Source organism: Phragmites australis, chromosome 3 (assembly GCF_958298935.1).
Source record: "Phragmites australis chromosome 3, lpPhrAust1.1, whole genome shotgun sequence".
Taxonomy (NCBI): Eukaryota; Viridiplantae; Streptophyta; class Magnoliopsida; order Poales; family Poaceae; genus Phragmites; species Phragmites australis.
The window spans coordinates 19,270,061-19,292,579 of record NC_084923.1 but is presented as its reverse complement, the minus strand read 5'-3'; the positions used below and the strand labels follow the sequence as shown (position 1 = coordinate 19,292,579).

Genomic DNA, 22,519 nt, shown 5'->3' with positions numbered 1-22,519 from the left:
GACTATACAAAACCTAAAAGAGTTTGGAAACTCCAAAACAGAGGAAAGGAGAGGCCAACAGGTCACTAATAGAAGAGATTTAAACTAGGGCAAACTGAGATTGTCCATTCTAATAGCTCAGTTCTTAAATCTTCCTTATTCTATTAGCCTGAAGTAGAACTTCGTCAGCAAAGGTATTTTTCCATGAGTTAAGAGAAGGCTGCTTCTGATCAAAGATCATATTATTTCTTTGCTTTCAGATTCCCCAAGCAGCTATTATGAAGATTTTCATAAAGAAAGGCTTGTTGAAGCTTTGTCTGGTATTTTGTATCATACTGAAGAATGGCAGAGTGCAAGTCCATTCCAAACCTATTGATTCCCAGCAGGATTGACTAAAGCTGCATTCAAAAAACAAGTGGAAAGCTGTTTCCTCCCGCTGATGTCTACAGAGGACACAGGAGTAGTTGTTTCTCTCAATTTTGAAATTTTTTCTTCTGAGTAGGTTTCTTATGTTCAATCTGTCCATTAGTAAAAGCCAAATAAACACTCTAAATTTGTTACAGCATTTGGATTGCCATATCCATAGGAATGGCTGAGGGGGGCTTATGTACTTGTAAGGTAGATTGTAACAACGTTTTGATGAATATATAGAAGATCCCTAAATGTATTGCCATTTATCTTTATTATCTCCTTCTGATTGAATCTGAATTCCTTGAAGAATGTCCTGCAGTTGCAAATATTTTTCATGGGCTTGCATGGTTAAAGGGATGTGAAATTGTTGCCCTATTGATGGATTGGCCAAGAACTTTGCCATTGAAATTGACTTGTCTTTGGCAAATGAGAACAACCTTGGGAATTTATCCTGAAGCAAGTGACCATTCCAGTGGTCCATCCAAAAAAGAATTGTTTTGCCATCTTCAACAGAGCAGGTGGCAATGCCTCTGAAAATGTCATACAATCTCATGACATATGTCAGTGGATGAACACCGCAAGTGGGGATCCTGAGGGACCCCGTTTGAAATTCGGTCGGAGGGCTAATTCTGGATCTACCTCGTACGTGGATTTAATGCGAATATGTGAGATCTAGGCGGGACGGATGATCGTCGGCTAGTGAGAGTAAATGCTCAAGGGATTTTAGACAGGTTCGGACCGCATAAAGCGTAATACCTTACTCCTGTGTGTATGATATGCTATTAATGCTCTTGGAATGCCTTTCTCTGGATCTCTATGTTACAAGGTTTTTTTTTCTAAGTCTAGAGCTTCGGTCTTACTTCGAGCTGCTTTGTCTCGACTTGGCCTCTATTAGTCGTCTTGCTCTTCAAAGTCTCCCTCTCTGCGAAGTGCACCCCCCCCCCTTTATCCTGTTGGGGGAGGCTTGGTGTGCCCAGAAACGGGGGCACGAGTCCCTATGAGCCATAAATAGAAAGCAATCGTCATGAGGCTGCAGTTTGATGTTACAGGGTTGAAAATGCACCTTCGGGCGGTCTTGTCACCAATTACGCCCAACTTTAGCAAGTGCGGGGGGGGGGCACCGGGTAGCCGCCGAACTGCCCCGCATGCCCGCTCGGTCAGAGCAGATCTGACACAGCAGGGGGCAGGCAATATGCCTCGAGCCCAGTGGCGACATCCCCAAGCTGTTTCCTTCATGGGCCCCGCAGGATGACGTGCGATGGGACTCATCACATTAAATGTCCCCATGCCCCCTGCCAAGCGGTGGCAGGGACTGACGTACCCAGTACGACAGGCGTGGGAGGGAGTGGTTGGAAGTGACAGGCCATGCTCCCTCTTAAATGTAGCATCGGGTCTTTCGCCGAATGACACCTCACCGTTGAGCCCTTGTGGGGTCCACCGGCAAGGGGCTTTTCAGGTCCTCGGGGAACTCTGGGTTCGGGGACCACTGTTCATGGCCCCGAGCACTCTCTCCCGGATAAGTCTCTTCTCGGGTCCTCGGCGAACTACAGGTACTCGGGGGCCACTGTTCATGGCCCCGAGCGCCCTCTCCCGGATAAGTCTCTTCTCGGTTCCTCGGGGAACTACGGGTACTCGGGGACCACTGTTCATGGCCCCGAGCACCCCTCCCGGAACTGTCTCTTGTCGGGTCCTCGGGGGACTCTGGGTACTCGGGGACCACTGTTCATAGCCCCGAGCACCCCTCCCAGAACTGGCTCTTCTTGGCCCTCGGGGAGATGGTCCCCGAGGGAAGGTGCCACGTGGCATTCTGCTGTCCTGGCCTCGGTACTCGGGGACCCCTGGTTCCCATGTCATCGACAACATATTTCCACCAAAATGAGCCTTTTTCAGGAACTGCATGGGGGAATTTTCCCATTAGAGTAGTATGTAGTCCACATCAACCTTACCCAAGGAACATGTTTTTGATTATAGAATTTATCCAAATGTTTAAGAAGCAGTGCTTTGTTCTGGTTTCTGAGATTGGTCATCCCTAGTCCTCCCTTGTCTTTAGGCTTACTCACCCTTTTCCATGCAACTAGAGGTTTATTTTTTGCATTAATGTCTGATCCCCTCCAAAGGCAGTGTTTTCTGGATCTATCAATGTATTCCATGACCATAGCAGGAATTTGCAGGGTGCACATCATATAGGTTGGTAGAGAGGATAAAACTGAGTTTACAAGTTGCAATCTACCAGCTTGAGTTAGCATACAAGAAGTTGATGTCAGCCTTCTCTCTGTTTTGCACATAAGTGGAGCATAATGTTCAATTCTCAGCTTTGTTGTTCCTAAAGAGAGTCCTAGATAAGTGAAAGGCATTTGCCCAATTTGACATCCAAAACCCCTGCAAGCTGCTCAGCTTTCTCCGCTGACACATTTAGAGGCACCATACAAGATTTGTTGAAGTTTACTTTTAACCTAGTCGATTGAAAAAATGTTTCAAAAATCCCTTTAAAGCAAAAAAAAAGTTCCTTTTGAGATGCTTTCATGAAAAGGATTGTGTCATCAGCATATTGAATTATTGAGAAATCCTCAATGTAAGTGATTGAAATTGGCAAGCTGAGAATTCTCAATGTTCTTGCTTTATTGATTATGTACTGAAGTAGTTTAGTAGCCAACACAAATAATAAGGGGGATAAAGGATCTCCTTGTCTCACCCCACTTTTGTAGTGGAAAAAATTACCAGGAACATTATTGAGCAAAATAGCCGAAGTGCCAGAGCCAAGAATTTTTTCAATCCAACTGATCCTTAAGTCATCAAAACCCAGATGCTTTAGCATATTCAGAATAGTGACGTGCTCAATAGTGTCAAAAGCCTTTTCAAAATCTAGCTTTAAAACCACAATTTCTTTTTTAGAATGATGGCACTGGTATATGTACTCAAAGGCCCAAGCTAAACAATCTTGTATGGTTCTTGTTTTGATGAAACCATATTGATTGTCATGGATTATATCAGTGATGATGCCTTGCAATCTGTTTACCAAGAGCTTTGTGAGAACTTTCAAAACACAATTCAGTAAAGAAATTGGCCTAAAATCATTTACTCCAGTTGGATTAATGTTCTTTGGGACCAAAGTAATGAATGAGCTATTGATGACACACAGGTCTAGTAAGCCACTAAAGAAATCATCACATAAAGCATAGAAATCTTCCTTTACTATGTGCCAACATCTCTTGAGAAACAGGCCATTAAATCCATCAGGGCCTAGCGCTTTGTCAATAGGCATCTGCATTATAACTTTGTCAATTTTATCTCTGCTAAAGGGAGATGATAAATGTTCCAAGTTATGCCTGTTGACCAAGTTTTCTAGCTCAAAATACATCTCTGGATGGTTTGTGGTTCCTATTCTTTTCTTAAAAGTGTCAAGTAGAATGACTGTCTTCTCATAGTGATTAGTGACAATCCTGCCATCTTGAGTCTCCAAGCTTGTAATAGTGTTGATTCTGTATCTCTCAATTGCAGCAGCATGAAAAAACTTTGTCCCTTCATCTCCAAACTTGGTCCATCTGACTGTGTACCTCTTTTTCCAATATTCTTGCTTGTATTTCAAAAGTCTTAGAATGTGATTATTCAAGATTTTTCTGAAGTTGCTTTCTTGTTGATATAAAGGTCTTTAATCCTTTAGTTTATCCAGAACATGTAAGACTTCATCACACTCTTTGATAACTTTGTTGAGTTGTGAGAACTCTTTACTCCATTTCTTGAGTGCTTTCCTAAGAAGCTTGAGTTTAGAAGAGACTCTTGAGGCACCGTTGTTTGTCCTTAGTTCTGTGCTCCAAACTTCTTGAACTACCTCAAAAAAACTGGGTGATCCACCCAGAAATTTTCAAATATAAAAATATGAGCTTTTGGAATAGAAGTGCCAATTTGAACCTTGATTGGAATATGATCAGAGAGTGGCTTGGCCAGAGGTAGAAGCAATGTGTTAGGAAAGTCACTAATCCAATTTGGAGAGGTGAAACACCAGTCAATTTGCTCCAATAGGGGGTCTTCCTGTATATTGCTCCATGTGTATTTTCTTCCCTTTAGTGGAATTTCAAGGAGACCAAGGTTATTGATTATTTCATTGAAGATGAAAGTGTTATTTATGTCCCCCCCCCCCCCCTTCCTTGTTTCTGTTTGACAAAGATCTATAGAAATTGAAATATCCAATTATCATCCAATTTTTGTCTTCTTCAATTTCTAAACTGTTTAGCCAACTCATAAAATTGTCTCTTTCCTGACCTTGACATGGGTCATAAACTGAGGATAGTTTCCAGGAATTTCCATTATGAAGAGAAGTGAACTCGACAGTTACAACAAATCTGTTTATAAGGATAGGTTCTCTAGCAAAGACAGAACTATTCCACCCTACTAGAATGCCTCCAAAGTTACCAATTGATGGGGAATAGGAAAATTGATTGAGTTTTTTGGAGCCAGCTTCCTAATGAAAGAGTGGTCAAAATGTTCTCTTTTTGTTCCTTGAATGCAATAAACTGAACATGCACTTTCATCAATTTTCTCTTTGATAGAATTGCATTTATCTTCTAAATTGAGTCCTCTAATGTTCCAATTGAGGATGTTCCAGGCTCTTTTGGAATTGTTGTCCATGTACACTGATTCTAGAGAGAGAATTATCAGGCAACCAAAGATTGCTTGAGAACCAAAATTTTTTTCCCAAACCAATTTTGAATGAAGATCCTAAAGGAGAAATTTTGGGGTTAAAGTGACATTTAAAAATGCAGAAACAGTTGTAGCATCTAGGCCCCTAAGTAAGTGGTAAGTGTTTCGGTGATTAATGACAACTGTATCATTGTGACTAATGCGTATGTTTTGAAGGGAATCAATTTTTTTAGTTCACAATGATTGAATGGGTTTTCTTAGTCCCTCATAGAATTTTATTGGTCGATCAAAGGATATTTGCGTCAAGATTAAGGATCCTCCAGTTCTAAGTGTCACAAGATGATGAAGAACACTTAGAGTAGACATATGTCTCTTTTTGTCTTTTGACCGTATTATAAAATGGGGCTAAATGTTGTAGCTTGACCTAGTTAAGTCTAGACATAGTTAGATGCACACTTGCGAAAATCTAGCACTAGGTAGCTCAAAGAAGCTTATGGGTAAGAAGTTGAGAAGTTAGAACTCAAAGTTGATTGAATTGGACGAGTTTTAGAAAGTTTGTTGTCACCGGATTGTACGGTACGAGAAGGACTAAACTCAACGGACTATTTTCCCTCTCTGTGAAGATTTCAAATGACTTCACTGGATTGCCCGGTGATGGGAGAAATTATGCACGGAGCATTTAACAGAAGAGTCATTTTTCAGAGAAATTTGAAGTTACATGCACCGGATTGTCCGGTGATCTGAAGGACGCATACACCGAACTATTTAACAGAAGGATTGTTTTTCTAGAGAAAATCTGAGTTGAACTGACCGGATTGTCCGGTGACTTAAAGGAGTTATCACGGACTATTTAACAGAAGCTTGGTATTTTTTGGAGGAAATGAATTATAAGGCACTGGATGATTCGGTGATGAGATGGATATCACACCGAAGCATTTTGTGACTTGTGTCACGGTGCAGAAGACTATAACTTATCGGATTGTCTGGTGATACTATGTAGAGGAACACCGGAGTATTTTGCAACGGCTACTGACAACTGGCAGACCAGCATGTGGAAAAAGTATACTCACAAAATGTGAGTGGTTGGGCAACAGCTAGATTTGGACCTCTAGCCTATATATACCCCCTCACTTGGTTTCATTCGTCTCTCTTACAACCCAGAAGAATTCATACACAATTGAGGTGATTTGCAAGTTCTTAATTGAAGATTAAGGACTACATTAGTGATTCAAGAGTAGCGAGTGTGCATCTAGCTATTGTTTAGGCTTGATAGGGATCAAGTGAACTAGTTAGCTTGTTACTCTTGGTGGTTGGCAACACCTAGCCAGTCGTGGAGATTGGAGGTGTTCTCGGTGAGCTCTTGGGGGTCTTGTGGGAGCCCTGGGAAGCTCGTGTACTTGGTTTGATGCTCGCCAATCTGAAGATGGAGAAGTGGTAATCACTAGTGAGCACTTGAGTCTTTGTGACTCAAGGGGGAGTGGCATCCTTGTGTGGATGCTCCAACGAGGATTAGTGGAGAGTGCCAACACTTCGATATTTCGGGAAAAACTCAGTGTCCCCTTTCCCTACTCTTGTTACATTCCGCATTTTGCTTTTAGCATTTCCTTCATGCAAGTTTCAATTCCGCACTTTACTATGTTCTATATGCTTGCATGTTTGTGCTTATAATTCTGGCTTGCTAGGTCGTCTAGTTGCTTTTATTCATTCTAGGCTAAGGTTACTCTTTGTTCTAGATTCGGTAGTTGGTTTAGTGTTTTGATTAGTGCCCTATTCACCCCCCCCCCCCTCTAGGGCCATTAGATCCTTTCAACAGCCAGCACATTCCATCAAGATAAACATGAGGTTCCAATAATACCATCAGATCCCATCACCACCACATATAACATTCAGATCAGACCTGAAGATAATCCCACTAAAAGAGCAGCTAGAGTTGCTGATAGAGCTAAATAAGTACCCAAACTTAGGAATACAAAGATGATAAGCAGGGCATTCCCTGCCAAAAGTAGCAAAACACATAAATCTATCCATCTGTTGGTATCAATGAATACTTCCTACTTCTAGCCTCAAATCTTCCTTCCTCCTCTAAGCTTGCCATCAGCAGTTCTACTGTAACCTCCGAAGGAGACAGCTGACACTTCTCTATTGCAACCTTCTGAATTTCCACAATAGGGATTTCAGGATAAGTTAAACCAGGCTTATCATAAATCTCAAGATTAGAAAGCCCTGGGAATTCAACAGTTAGGTTGAACTTGGAGATTAGGAGATTACCAGCCAGTTGCCTCTAACAGTAGATTTTCTTTCTACTCCTCCTTCCTTTAGCATGGCTTCCCTGAGAAGCTGATGATTGATTTTCTTTTTGCCCTTTGTTTTTGTCCTGAACTCTTCTGCTTCTTCTTATTCCCTCATTAGTCAGTGGGTTACCCTTCCTCTTTTTTCCTTTTTCAACAAAGCTGGCATTGGTTCTTGCTTGCTCAAGTTCTTCATTAAAACTTGGGAAGATGTTGGTAGTACAGTTCCTGCTATTTTTTCCTTGCCTATGATCATCTTTGATTTTATACTTCTTTCTGTAATAAACTCTGGTGATGGGTGTTTTTACCACTTCTCTTGTCTTGGTATTGCATTCTTCAATCAAGTCCCCCCTTTTGGCATCCAAAATCAGAGATTCAACTCCAATTTCAGTTATATGAACATTAGTGTGAGCATTCAGAGTTTGCACTTCCATCTGAACATTGGTGTGAGCATTCAGAGTTTACACTTCCATCTGTAAAATCTCAGCTCTGTCCAAATGTAAATAGATAAGAGAAGCTGGAATAGGAAGAGTGATTATCCTATTTCTACTAACTTGAGGGTTCTGAACATAGGATCCAATGAGTCTTCTGAGATTAGTTGCAAGAAACTGGGCAATGGCCTCAAACTAGTCAGTACAAGCTTGTTGCTGCTGATCTTCATTGTTTTGTGTGACTGGACTATCCAGCTGATGCTGTAGGGGCCCCTAAGATGATTCACCCTGCTGGAATGAAGAGAAGACTTGCTTATCATTGCTCAATTTAATTTCCTTCAAATTCCTTGTCCTTGAACAAAAAATGAGGTTTGTTCAGATGATGCTGGCTAATTAACTGAGCTTGCATCTGAGAACTGATCTTCAGGTAGTTCTTGTGCCTAATTTAACTAGATTAGCTTATCCATTTGCTGATCAGCCATATGTGCTGTCGCTTCTGGCTCTCCTGGCAGTACAGGCCATTGAGTGGAGGAGGGGGGTCTTCATCATCAGGTTTAGCACCCGCAAGCTCTGTATTTAGGAACGGCCATCACCATTCATTTCATTGCCCCATTTGATCCTCATGCTTCTTGGTATTTCCAAAGGATCATCGATTAGCACCTTTACAAGAACTCTTGCTAAGTTGGTATCTTCATCATGCCAGTGGAGAAGCTTGCCAAAACTAGCACATACTTGATCTAAGAAAAAGTATTCTTTGAAATCTAAAGGATATCCAAGGAATAACAGCCAACCCTTTCTAGAAAAAGGAGATCTTCTATAGTTATTAGCTTCATCATGCTTAACGAATCTAAATTCATGATCCCCAATCCAGTGAGGGCTACTAGTGACCAAAATGTCTCTCTCACAGGTGTTTCTGAGCTGATACAGAGCAATACCATGGGGGTGAGGATAGCAGGATTGAACATGTTTTCGTACCTCCACTTCAATATAATGCCTGATATGATGCATCATTTGCAGTGTCTGCACTGGAGTAAGGACTTCTTCTGTGACAGCAATGGCATACTCTTCATGGTTTTTGACTGGTTCATTTCCAACGAAAGCAACTCCCTTGACCTTACAATGAGGACCTCCATCTTCCACATTCATCCAACCCGGGATGAACCTGAATGTATTAACAGCAAAGTTGGCCATCACTCTTGGATCATTGGCTTCAGATTGAGGATGTATAGAGGTGTGGCATTGGTTATCACTTGAGTTGGGGTGTAGAGATGGTGGAAGAGTAATGCAGCAAGAGGGAGTCTGAAGCTTAGGAAAGGTGGCTGCTGTGTTGTTATGAGGGGTGAAGGAGGACAAAAACAGAGAAATCGAAGCATCCACCTGCCTGTCAAAAGAGATAACATTCCCCTGTTCTGAGTCTGACGAGGTGGGGTCAGAGTGAAGGCTCTGAGCTTTCGTAGCAAGCTCAAAAGAACCAATGATGTTGCTGGGTTTAGGGGCCCAATAGAATTTTAATCTCATAAATCTTTTAAAGTAACTCTTGGCCTTATGGCCATAGTTGAAACAAGATAAACACCGAAAAACATAAGGGCACTGCCTGACAAAGTGCCCTCTCACAGACATTTTCTACAAACAGTTAAAGCAGCGTTGGGAGATAAGTTGGTAATAGTACCCGGACCTGGTTGCTGCTTAGGAGATGGTGTTGGCGCCGCTCTAGCTCCATCTTTCTGTAAAGATGATTGGGCACACACCGCTGGGGAAGAAGCATGGCCAACAAAGGAGTTAATGCAAAGATTACCTTTGAGCCTCTAAAAAATTTTGTTCACTGGGATTTGAATTTGCCTTTGACTCCTTTGATCAGCAAGAGCAGTTCTTCCAAACTGAAGTGAACCCGAAAGAAAACCAATCTGAAAATCATCTTCCAGAGAAGAGAAAGGACAGTAGAAAACTCCAACTTTGATCACAGATGCTAGTTCATAGGATTGGACTTTTTGATCGGTGAGTCTTGAACAATTTTCCTTCTGAAAGAAACTTTCTTCTAGCTGGATTTTCTGTTCTTGTGCCGAGAGACCAGAGTCCAACTTCTATCTTCCGCTTGGTCCCACTTTTTCTTTTCTACTTCCCATTTATCCCCTCCATCTCTCCAAAGATGAAAATAAACATCAAAGTGTTTAGAGACGAAGCACTTGAGAGAGCAGACCAGGAAGCCCACATTTTTTGAAGCAACCGAAAAACGATCTCTCTTGAACTTGCATAACATGAAAACCAGCAGAAGTACCCCCAAACAAGCATGAAGAGCCAAACTCCGTGAGTCTAAAAGTATAACAACGAAAAACAGCCAACAGGAAGAAAGAGCCATTCGGGGAAGAAGATGGATGATGGCCCGAGGAATAAAACTTACTTCTAACTTCGAGGACAGATCTTACCTGGGCAAGTCTACAGAACCCCAGGACTTCCATGAAGATCACTATTTTTTATTTTTGAGCGAACGGAGATATACTTTTTCAAGGACAAAAAAATCAACTTCAGCACTTTCTAACTCCTATGACCTGATCAAGATGATCCCAAGAATATTTCCTTTATAGTATTGTGACAAAAATGCTTCACGAATTCTACACGGATATACAACAGTTTGGTGATACAACAGCTAAAACAACAGTCAGTTTCAATCTGATTTCCTACGGGAAAACGACCTCCGCTCTGATAAAGGGAGGATCACCTCGCCCAAGTTTCTAATCATGCCTCTGTCATATATGTTATTTTTCACAACTGGTTCCTCACCCGGTATTCGGGACCTAAAGAAGAATGCCCTCCATTTGCTTGGAGGAGATTTGTGTGCTTCGCTGTTTACCGAGCCTATGGCGGCCTTGAATGCAGCAGCATTCGCCTTTGCTTCATTCTCTTTTTTCATCCACATGATATAGTCTTGCCATTTGAATGTCTGCAGGATTTTCAGAGAAAAATTTAGGGGGAGAATCCACAAAGGCAGTATTGTATTAGAAACATGCTTGAAACCTTTCTTTTTTCAAAAAGCTGAATTCATTATTTAACTTAGTATAGCACTTCATGTCTATTTGAGAGAGGCATCCTCAATTAATTATGACGAAATCCACCTACACTGATTAACATGCTTCAGCTAGAAAGAATTTCTGTGTCAACGAAAAAATCATGTCCAAACAGCAAAAGGGGAGTTTAAAGTCTTTTGGTTAAAATATTAAGTAAATTTCACAAAACTACAACTATTTGCACGTAACTATCATAAAAATACAACTTCTAGAACGAGTTTCACAAAACTACAAGTACTTGCGCTTCTAGTAACACAAAACTACATTTTTTTCACAAAACTACAACTATTTTGCAAAAACGCAAAAAAATGGAGTTTTGTGTTACTATAGCATAAGTAATTAGTTTTATAAAACTCGTTCCAAAAGTTGTAGTTTTGTGATAATTAGATGCAAATAGTTGTAGTTTTATTAAATTTACTCCAAAATATTTGACGAGCACACGCAAAATAGTTGTAGTTTTATGAAATTTAGTCTAAAATATTTGACGAACACACGCAAAATAGTTGTAGTTTTGTGAAACGCAAAAAATATAGTTTTGTGTTATTATGGGCATAAATACTGGTAGTTTTGTGAAACTTGTTCTAAAAGCTGCAGTTTTGTGAAATCTACTCTAAAATATTTGACAAACACACCAGCACAAAGATTAAGTTTCAGAAAACAGAATTAATCTAAATAGATATCCATGACAAGGGACAAAATTTACGTGTTGGGCAAGAAATCTTGGTGAGATTTCAAATGCTTAAATGTGGTTGTCACTTAAGTCTTACCTCGTTGGTCGTGGTATTTGTTAAACAAAGGTGTGCATGGTAAGCACAGAAACCGCCAAGGAGCAATGCCAATATTGCCAAAAATACACTCAGAAGTATCTGCGTGTCGTGTACAGCAAGCAGCCACTGCGAAATTGACCATGAGTTAAAATATAAAAATTTAGTAAAGCACTAAATAAAAATTTAGATACAATATGTTCCTCAATCATACCTGTGCGACATGCGGAAATAGGCCAGAGAATGAGTTATCAATACCATAATAAGCTGCCAAATCCAAAAGACGGTTCCTTAGAAATGGGAAAATAGAAGTTGAATTTATGGAGGAAGGACATATATGTACTTCTGGAAAATGAAATGGGAATATCGTAATAAAGTATACATGTTATTTATATAGTATAGTTTATGCCCTCCATATATTGTATGCAGGTCATATAATAAAATCAGAAAATACAGAGACTCACCAAGCTGGTGATTAATTTCCTAAAAAGTGGTCTAGATAATTAAATCCTCCCATGTGACAATGAAAAAAGAATTCAATTGTCCTATGCGGAAGGTTAGGCTTAAAGTGCAGATACGTTAAGTTACTCCTGATGGATAGAGCAACACATCTTCAAGAAAGGGGATTGAGTTACCTGTCAGTATGTAGACAACTTTCCTCTCTTTTAGTTCACCAGCAAGAATAAAGCCAAGGATTACTGCTCCGTATAAACATAAAAGAAAGTGCCTGTTATGAAAAGGGAGGATAAATAATGTTATAACAAGTTAACAAAAAAGTTAGGAGGTGATGTAAACAATAAGTCGATAACAAAACCTTTTTCGAAACGGTGAATGGCCTCTTTCGCCCCCCTCCCACCCCACCCTCCCAACGCCTCCAACCTCCCTCCCAGCCCCACACCGGCGTCTGCCCAAGGCCCGGTGACACCCCCAAGCCTATGCTTCTACAGAAGCCGGCTAACCACCCCACCCAGGCGACGGTTTCCTCCTCTCCCTCTCGCCGCTGGCCAGACCCTTCTCCCCGATGGCAAGGCACTTGAAGGAATTCGTTGGCGTGACGCCAGTCCCTCCTCCCCCGTGTCAGACAACCCTTTCCTGGGGCAATGCTTCCAGGCCAGAACCTCCTACCGCAACGCAGTATTAGCCTCTTCTTCGTCGGTTGCGGCGCTGATGGCAGGGGTTGTTTCAACTCTCGTGCGACACCTATGAGTAAGGGCGCCCTTCTCCGTTTCTCTGGCCGATGGACGGTGCGGCAACCCAGGCCCCGTTCCCCCATACGCTCTTAGATACACCACGCCCCCGTGGCAAGGCGCAGTCCGGACGCAGATGAGTGGCATGTGGTGGAGGATCGGCGCTCACAGCGGAGTCGACTCCGCCCGCCATGCAAACCTCGTGGTCGTGTCCCCGACGAACTTCGCGGGAAATGCTTCAACTATTCCTCGACTTCCCACCGTGCGGCAAGGTGTTGGAGAAGTATCCGCTGCTTCCGTTGCCTCTCCCTGGGGCATCGTTCCTACGTGTGCCCTGGTGTGTCGTGGTCGTCTTCAACGCAGGACGCAGGTGCCTCCTGCTGGTTCTTCACGGTTGGTTGTGCGCCAGCTGTCTGTCTAGTGCCGTTTGTCGACGTCGGAGCATCAGTCCTCTGCTTCTGCCAGCGCCCCAGTGGATCCGAGGGTCTCTACTCCTACATCGATGAGTGAGCCGGCGACCACCATTCCCACACCTTTGGGCGTGCCTACAATCATGGCTCCGAGCAACACTATGCTCAAGCAGGTCTACTCCAGGCAGTGTCGCAGAGCAAGTCGAAAAGACCATTTGGCGCCCTCTGATCCTGATCCCTCTTCACTGTGCACTCAGGCTCCTGATCAGCTCATCTCAAGATTATCCAAGTCGATGGACGGTCTCTTGCCCCATCCCGTCATCCAAAAACGTAGAAGGAAAGGTGTGCCACCTAGTTCAATGTTGAGACGTAGTCGGCGGGTGGCCAATGTCAGTCCTTGCTCCCCCGGCCTGGTAGTCACTGATGCTCAAAAGCGCGTGATGAGATCTTTAGGCCTTGTCTCAAAGAGAGATCAGGTGGACCAGCAGGCTCAAGATGCATATTGCAGGTTGTTTGGGAGGGTTCTGACCCAGACGCATCTTACCGCGCTCGCGGCCATTTTTGGCTGGACAACCAACGAGGTTGTTCAGGCCAAGGCAACTGATGAGGTGACAGCGCTGAGTTAGTCCAATTGCTCATATTTTTTTGTCATCGTTTGTCATGTGGCCCAATGAATCCGACCAACATATTAATTTGGAATGCACGGGGTCTTAACCAAACCGACCAACGCAATTCAGTCTATGATGTTGTGTTGTCTTCTAATGCCGATATTGTGTGTCTACAAGAAACCAAGATCGTCGTAATATCCTGCCTTCTCTTGCTCTATGTGCTCGGGTCAGATTTTGATCAGTTTGTGGCCCTGCCGGCAGAGGGCACAAGAGGTGGCATTCTAGTGGCTTGAAAAGAGGCAATATGCCAAACTCTTGGTACTCGGATTGATGCTCATTCCATGTCAGTGCAATTTGCTGAACAGGAGGGTCGCAATTGGTGGTTTACGGGAGATTATGGTCCTCAAGATGATGCTGAGAAATTGTTGTTCCCACAGGAGCTTCGTGATTTACGGGTTCTATGTGATGGTCCTTGGCTTGTGGCTAGTGATTTTAATCTTATTTATCAGTCGACGGACAAGAATAATTCAAATCTAAACTAGGCTATGATGGATCGATTTCGCCGATTGCTTGATGATAATGAGCTAAAGGAGATCCCCCTGTTAGGCCGCATATTTACATGGTCTAACGAACGCGAATCTCCCACTCTTGTTTTGCTGGATAAGGCGTTCTGTTCAACAAACTAGGAGGGGATTTTCCCTGATTCACTTCTACAAAGCTTGGCGTCAACTGCTTCTGACCATCGCCATGGCAAAGGAGGTGCTCCACTGTTTGGAAATTGACCATGACTCTCGGCAATTGTCCGTTGTTGACGAATGGTTGTGGAAGAAACTCAAACATCACTGCCTCGGTTTGGCCTCTCTTGAGCGCACGATTGCCCGCTTGCTTTCTCGTATTCTCTACATTAATGAAGGTTCAGGAAAAGGAAGAATTTTGTGTCTAATTTGATGGTGAATAATCAGATCGTCACTAGTCATGATGAGAACAAACTGCCGATTTTCAGTTTTATTCTAACCTCCTTGGTGCAGCTGAGCATAGAGATATTGAACCTCTCTGAGTTCCATGCATAGTACCATGACTTGGAATCCTTGGATGATCTGTTCTTCGAAGATGAGGTTTGGGCCACAATCAAAGATCTTCCCTCAGATAAGGTGTCAGGCCCGGATGACTTTATCGGGCGCTTCTATAAATCATGTTGGCCAATATCAAAGGTGATGTGATGAGTGCTTTATTGGCTATCCAGCAAGGGCATATCTCCAAGCTCAGGTTATTAAACATTGCCTTTCTCATGCTCATACCCAAGAAATTGGATGCTATTTACGTGAAGGACTTTCGCCCTAGAAGTTTGATATGTAATTTTGCTAAATTGGTGATGAAGCTCTTGACCTCCATGGTTTCATCTAATCAGAGCGCTTTTGTTCGAGGGAGATGCATTCAGGACAATTTCCTTCTCGTCCAACAAACAACAAAGTGTTTGCATAATCGGAAGGAGCCGCATATCCTCCTCAAATTGGATATTTCGAAGGCCGTTGATTCAGTTTCTTGGTCATTTGTATTGGAGCTGTTGCGCAGCTTGAGTTTCGGTCATGGATGGTGCAATCTCTTGTTCAGCCTTCTATCCACCTCTTCCACTCGAGTGCTACTTAATGCCAAGCCGAGGGAGGTAATCATGCACTGCCGCGGCCTCAGGCAGGGAGATTCCCTCTCCCTCCATGCTATTTATCTTGGTAATGGATGTGTTAAACTCATTGATTGGACGGGCTTGTCAGGAAGGATTGCTTCAGCCACTTTCTGTATGTGGGCTGTAGCACCGCTATCTCTATACGCAAATGACGTGGTTTTATTTCTACGGCCAACCATCGAAGATTTGGACTTGATCAAGCAAGTGCTAGATGTGTTTGGTAAAGCTTCGGGGCTCAAGACGAACATTCTCAAGTGCTTGGTATCTCCAATACAATGTCAAGATGATGATTTGGCGATCATTAATGACCTGTTGCCATGTGAAGTGAAGCACTTCCCACACGTACCTAGGGCTTCCTTTGTCCATCAAGAAGTTGACTAAGTCGGAGGTTTAGCCTTTAGTTGATAAGGTGGCGGACCTCTTGCCAGGATGGCCTCTTTGATGAACCGTGCTACCAGCTTAACTTTGGTGCACGTAGTTCTCACGACGACGCCCATCTAACAAATGATAGCAATGGATCTCCCAAAATGGGTCCTCAAGGTGATAGATAAAAGGTGTGGTTTTCTTTGGAAGGGCCAAGAACAAGCTAATTGCGGCAATTGTTTGATCTCTTAGCAAAGGGTATGCCGCCCGATTCAATTTGGAGGACTAGGCATTCATGACCTACCTACTCTTGGTTGGGCCCTTCGTATACGTTGGTTATGGCTGCGGAAGGCATAGCCAACTCGACCTTGGGCTAGCTTGCTGGTGCAGGTTCGTCCTAATGCGAGGGCACTTTTCGCAATGGCCATTATTACCACGGTCGGGGATGGCACGAACACAGTTCTGAACCGATAGGTGGCTGCATGGAAAAACCATCGCATATGTGACTCCCAACCTTATTGCTCTTGTTCCTCGATGGACAGCTAATGCGAGGACTATGGATGAGACGCTACATCAGCGTAAGAGCATCTCAAAGAGATCTCCTAAATGGTTCCCTATAGCTAAATATAAGGATTTAAACTCATCTCCAACAGGCTCTCTATCTCAGTCTCTATCCTTACCGAGCCCTAAAAACCCCCTCCCGCTTGCTTCTTTTGGGGAACGCCCCCCCCCCCCCACTCCCTATCCACCCAACAGCCTGAGCCCCACCCGTTGGCCTCGAGCTCATCTCTATCTACCTCCGCACAAGCTCGAAGTTCATGCTCTCTAGCTCCGCTACCATCACCGGAGCGGCAACCTCGTCCACTGCGGCACAGAGGGGCGTGGCGAGGGTAGACTGCGCCACAACGCGCTCGGCGGCGACGAGCGCAGCGTCATCGGTGGCGAGCTCGTCGAGGCGGGCGGTGAGTGCTGCCACCTGGCCCCGTCGCCTCCTTAAGGAGCATGGTGTTGAGCGCCTTCAGCTACTTCGTCCTTCGGTCCCGTGTATTCAGCACATCCTCCTTCTCGGGCGTCGCCTCCGCGGCCGCGACGGCGTGGTGGCCATTGCCGTTGGCGGACTTCTTCTTGGCCATGACGACGTTGGGGATGCGGCGGCATTGCGGAAGCCGCCTTGGAGGCCCATTTGGTGGCGGATGGTGCCGCGTCGTAGATGTCGTCGCCTCCGGAGTGGGGCAGGGAGCTAAGGTTGAGCTGGGTGGAGATGAAGCTGCAGGTGGAGGTCCGCCCCACCGTGTGTACATCCGCGACTGGAAAGGGATGACCACTGGATGCTCTGCTTGCTCGTGAGGAAAGGAAGAGATGACGAGTGGAGTCCATCTATCGGTGATATAGTAGAGGACATATAGGGAATGAGGTATTAGAGGTCTATTGGAGATGAAGGTGATTTAGGGAGGAAATCTTTTGGTATTGCTCCCTATATGAGGATACAGGAAGTGAGTTTTAGAGTCTCTTGAAAATGCTCTAAGTAGGTATCGGATATCAAAAGGGATGTTCGGTGCAGGCCCTTGATGAATATCTTCAACTCTGGGTTCTGTTAGAAGAGATCAATTTGCAGCACAAAGTGCAAGATCATCATAATTGGAGATTGTGTAAATCAGGTGTCTACTCAAGCAAATCAGCCTACGGTGCATTCTTTATCAGGTCGATCAAATTGCGCCTTGGAAACGTGTTTGGAAATCATGGGCTCCACCCCCATGTAAGTTTTTTATTTGGCTTGCAATTCTTAACCGGTGCTGGACAGTGGATCGGCTTGCCAAGCGAGGGTTGCCGCATCTGGCATCCTACCCACTCTGTGACCAAGTTGACGATTCCATGCAACACATCTTGGTTTCATGTGTTTTCTCAAGGCAAATGTGGTTATCCATCCTTCAGAAGCTTAGGCTACAGATTGTGGCACCACAACCAGACACAAACGCCTTCTCTAGCTGGTGGTGTCGGGCGATCAAAGGAGTCGATAAACATCTTAGGAAAGGCCTCAATTCCCTCATAATTTTAGTGGCTTGGAAAATCTGGAAGCATCGCAATGAGTGTGTCTTCCATAGCACCACTCCATGTGTTAATACGGTGGTGCGGTCTGTGGTGAACAAGGGATCGTTGTGGTGCACTGTTGGAGCCCAGAATCTCCGCAGCCTACTACCTGAGTAATCTAGGTTCTCCCCTAGTCCCTCTGTAGGTCGCTCCTTACCTGCCTATGGCGCGATTGTTTTTAAGCGTGTTTGGAGTGTGTGTGGGGGGGGGGGGGGGGTTTGGTCATTCTTCTTGTTTAATTAAATGGCATGTAGCTCCCCTGTGTGTTCGAGAAAAAAAAAACTTTTCGAATTATTTCGGGTCAGTGAGTCACCTTGATGATTAATTATGTTGCTACTTATGACTAAAGACACAATGATACATAAGACGAAAAGAATCTAGTGTTTGACTAGATTTAACAATCAAGTAGCTGATCAATCCCCCGGGATTAGTTTGCCAATAAAAGGTTGAGATAACCTATAGCCAAACCCGAAATCTAGCCATCTAGTCATAAAGCTTGCAGCACAAATGAATTATTTCACTAATTTACTAAACACAACATCTAAACAATTGCTTTTGGACAATACATCAGAAACTATGCTGTCAAGTTCTAGAAGGCTAAGTTTTTAATTGAAAAAAAATAAAGAATATAAAAAGGAGACAATAATACAACTTACTGTAAGAAAGTTATCTTCAAGATAAGTCATGTTCTTAATGCAGCTCATTTCCTGCTGTGATGTTTTAGCTCTATATACCTTTCAGGTAAATATAGCTATTTTGAGATTCCTAGGGGATTTGTCACATTGATTGATGTTCCTATGATTGGTGTTTGTAGTGTTTTTTCTTTAGACCATGGTTGGTTTGTACTTGGGGTTAATACTAGGTACTGGGAAACAATGAAAATCCAGAAGACTGGGGTACTGTTGCATAATAATAGAAGAAAGGAGCTTTCTTTGGGAAATTACATTGACCTGTTGGCAAATTCTATTTAGGCTATTAAAAACAGGTACACATAGAATAGCGTAAAAGAATTATATATGAGAAACGATATTTTGCCTTGAGATCTCACATTTAGGACACACAAAGACATGCCAGAAAGAAACTGGAACAGAACTCACCAAACTAAAAAGGCCACAAAATAGCGAGTATTTTTCTCCCCAATGCAATTATTCTGTATCAACATAGACAAAATCAGAACAGAAATGAAGCAAAAGCAATATCATCATGTAGCAAGTACAAATACCATCCATCCACAATGATGATCAAATCGAGCAACACATCTATCACATATTCTACAGTGCTTTGCCCTGGCTGGTCTGCACATAAATGATTAATGAATCACTCTAAGATATGAAATAAAGGTAGCTGATAAGCTGAATATTTAATGAACGGTAGATATTTACTCTTGAACTTTAACAAAATCAAAAGAACATTGTAATCATTTTTATCTGTTGCACTTGTGCAGGATTACTCAGTGCTAACTAGTCTATGAAATTTTGTAGGATACTTAAGGAAACAACCAATTACCATTTTACAGATTATGGTTTTGCATGTTTTAAGCAAGAAACGACTAGCTGCTAGTAGTAAGTAAATTATACCTGGTAATCTTGCAAGTGGAACATTCTTTCTCCACATAAATAATATTGTCGTATGGGTAGAACGATATATATTGCGAGACATTCTCATTAGTAATAGTCCCAGGATCAGAAAAGCTAGTGAGCACGAAGAGTATAGAACCAACAAGAACAGCCACAATACTCAAATATCTGCAACATAAGACCTCTCGTTGTTAAAAATGGATAATGAAATAACCCCCAAATTGGTTAATGTGGTTACAAGCTACCTGTGCAATCCACTCACATAATACCCAGGAATGTACTTGAAAGATGTCTGCACTACTATAAAATATGTCACCCCAATTATGGCAACATAAAAAACCTGCAGTTGAGGAAGCAAAATCGCAAATGACCGATTAGGAACTACAGTTGAATCTATTTTCTTTTGTGCATTAAGCTAACACAATAGGAGCAGAAACTCTCAGCATGTACTTGTTGATAGCTCAGTAGGAGTTTCATATGAGTGTAAGCTTCAGATTTGACCCAGGATGTCATGCCAGGTATTTTGTGCCAGCTCATGTGCCGAAGGATATTAGAGGAATAGTAATTTACCCAAAAATTCCTTGTCTATCATGATGATACATTGATAAAAGGAACTGCAGGACTATGCGGACATAAATATGTATCGAGAGCTAATCATAGTAACTGCTGTTCTGCCCTATTCAATGCAGAGAGTTTAAAATCAGATCAGCAACTATTCAAGCACGACGTTATGCATGTCAAGTGACGCCAGCAAGGCACTGGTACCTCTTACCAGTTTTCCCATGTCATCTCTCTTCCAGACTTTCTCACTCCTCTCCTTCCAAATCTGGCTCTCTCTCCTCCCCTCTCTCCTGTTTTCTGCCCTCTCTCCACCCCAACATACACATACAAACGTATTAATGTTTCGAACTTCATACAATTGTGTGACGACTGCAATAGACCATTTGTGATCTACAAGGCAGCCAACCATGCACTTCATATATAGTTTCCATGCATCGGATGGAAAAGTCCAAACAGGTATGGTCCAGACACCCATCAAGTACATTAAGCCCACTAAAATTCAACATCCACAAAAACACATCACATGTCGCAGCTGCCCCAGGGACGAAGCAGAGAAGCAAAAGGCCCTTAGCAGTTTCATGCTGTTGAAAGAATTCAAGACCCCTCTGTCAACCAGCATATTTTAGCTACATGTCTTCTCAATGCCGTGGGTTTTGGCAATGCAGGATAAATCTTAAACCGTGTGTAACCAACCAAGAACCCCAATACCTCCAACATATTTTATAGTTCGCATTCCAGTGCCAAAAGCTCCAATTTTGCTGCCTCAACTCAGCAACAGAGCAACCGAGCAAGCACACACTAGCAATCGCCTATCGGCCAATCCCACTATCATAGGAAAAATTGGCTACTATCAATCATCACAAAACATCAGCCTCTTGATTTTTTAAAAATAAAAAGTTAAGTTTTCACTACATCCTGATTTGGCATTAAGTTGAGTGTCATATCCTGAAGTCTCTCATCTTCATAAACACCCTACCCCTTCGCCGGGGAAAGAAAAAACCTCCCCTACAGCAGAACTACCGATGAGTAGTGTGTACCTGCAGGATCGGGTTGGGTCGGTCGCAGCAGTACTGCTCGACGCCGAGGACGAGATCCCTGGCCCCGCTGCCGCACACCGCCTGCACGAGCCGCCTGCGCGAACAATTCCTTCACTTGCTAAGCAGAAGCAGGAGCAGCGACGAAGAGTAGGGGGGAGGAGAAGGGAGGCGTGAGAAAGTACAGGAGGTGGTGGTAGGCGCCGAAGGTGAGGAAGTGGTTGATGCGCTGGACGAAGGTGCCCTCGAAGATGGGCCACTGCCCGCACAGGAACGACACCACCACCAGTGCCGTCACCGACCCGTGCGCCACCAGCAGCCACGGCACCTCCATCCCGCCGCCGATTCCCCGCCGCGGCCGAACCGGTTCTTCCCCTCACCCTCCAGTCGAAGGAACCGACGCCGGCCGGAGGAAACAAAGCAAAACAACCTCCTGACTCCTGAGACGCCGTTTTTTTAATAAATCGATAATTTGCACCGTAAAGATTAACCATTTAATTATAATAACTTATATCAATATAATATAGGACCATCTAAGCCAATAACTATAAACCGGAATGATAAATAAGAGAAGCTATTTGTTAGTGGTGATTGATCTACGAATCTTTAAAAAAATATTTTAAATATGAATTAAGTTATGAGGATTTGAATTGTGAACTCTGTTTCAGAACAGAAGAACTGCTCTGAAAGTTTTATGGATTGCTTTAAATTTGTATTGAACGATAATGGTTTGGATTTCAATATCTTATCCAAACACGCCCTTACGAAAAAGTAGAGAAAGAAAGGAAATACTTATTACTAAGCTATGAAAACTAAGGAGAGTAATATAGGTGGATCGAAGAAAAAGTAGATAAGCAAATATGAGATATTATGATCTGGTATATATAATTTGAAGATTTCTACAATGTAATTTAACTATGTACAAAAAAATTACATTATATATAGTTTGAACCTTATCAGAGTATACGTATTTCAAATCATTGCACATTAGCTTATTACATCTTATGGTACCCGGCACATTGCATCTTTGATTCAATTACGGGCTGAGACCCATGCCACATGACAGTGGTCCTTACAATGTTATTCCTACATGGTAACCTTGAGCAATACATCCGTATTAGAGTATTGAGGGTTCAGCCATAAGGATCCACTAAGGGAGGTGGTCTTCTAGACGATGAATCCATTCGATTCATACCTGTATCATGTTCGAATCCATTCGTGTAATACCTGAGCTTTGGGAGATGTAGTGTGCAATGTGTAATACGAAAATTATGGAAGAAACGGCCGTGCGAATTCCAAATGGGCGAAAAGTGGTTTTTCGATCCGTAGCTCGGATGAACGATCGGAGACCACGGTTGCGAAGATCTCGTTAAAACGAATCCATTTTGCTATTCAAACGTCCATTTCGGACATCCTAGGATCCATAGCGAGTCCAAT

The 22,519-nt window shown here is 43.1% G+C and overlaps 1 protein-coding gene across 1 annotated transcript; it reads right to left on the bottom strand.

Annotated features, from left to right (window-relative positions):
- Nucleotides 1-10,197: 10,197 nt before the first annotated feature.
- LOC133912566 (probable protein S-acyltransferase 17) lies at nucleotides 10,198-21,515 on the bottom strand. The gene is made up of 10 exons (XM_062355377.1): nucleotides 21,268-21,515; nucleotides 21,086-21,179; nucleotides 19,733-19,827; nucleotides 19,488-19,655; nucleotides 19,133-19,205; nucleotides 19,008-19,060; nucleotides 12,209-12,300; nucleotides 11,788-11,840; nucleotides 11,577-11,702; nucleotides 10,198-10,685 (listed from the first exon to the last, which is right to left on the bottom strand). Exons 1-10 carry the CDS (start codon nucleotides 21,414-21,416, stop codon nucleotides 10,410-10,412), a joined length of 1,179 nt encoding a protein of 392 aa, XP_062211361.1. The 5' UTR covers nucleotides 21,417-21,515; the 3' UTR covers nucleotides 10,198-10,409.
- Between the last annotated feature and the right edge of the window lie 1,004 nt (nucleotides 21,516-22,519).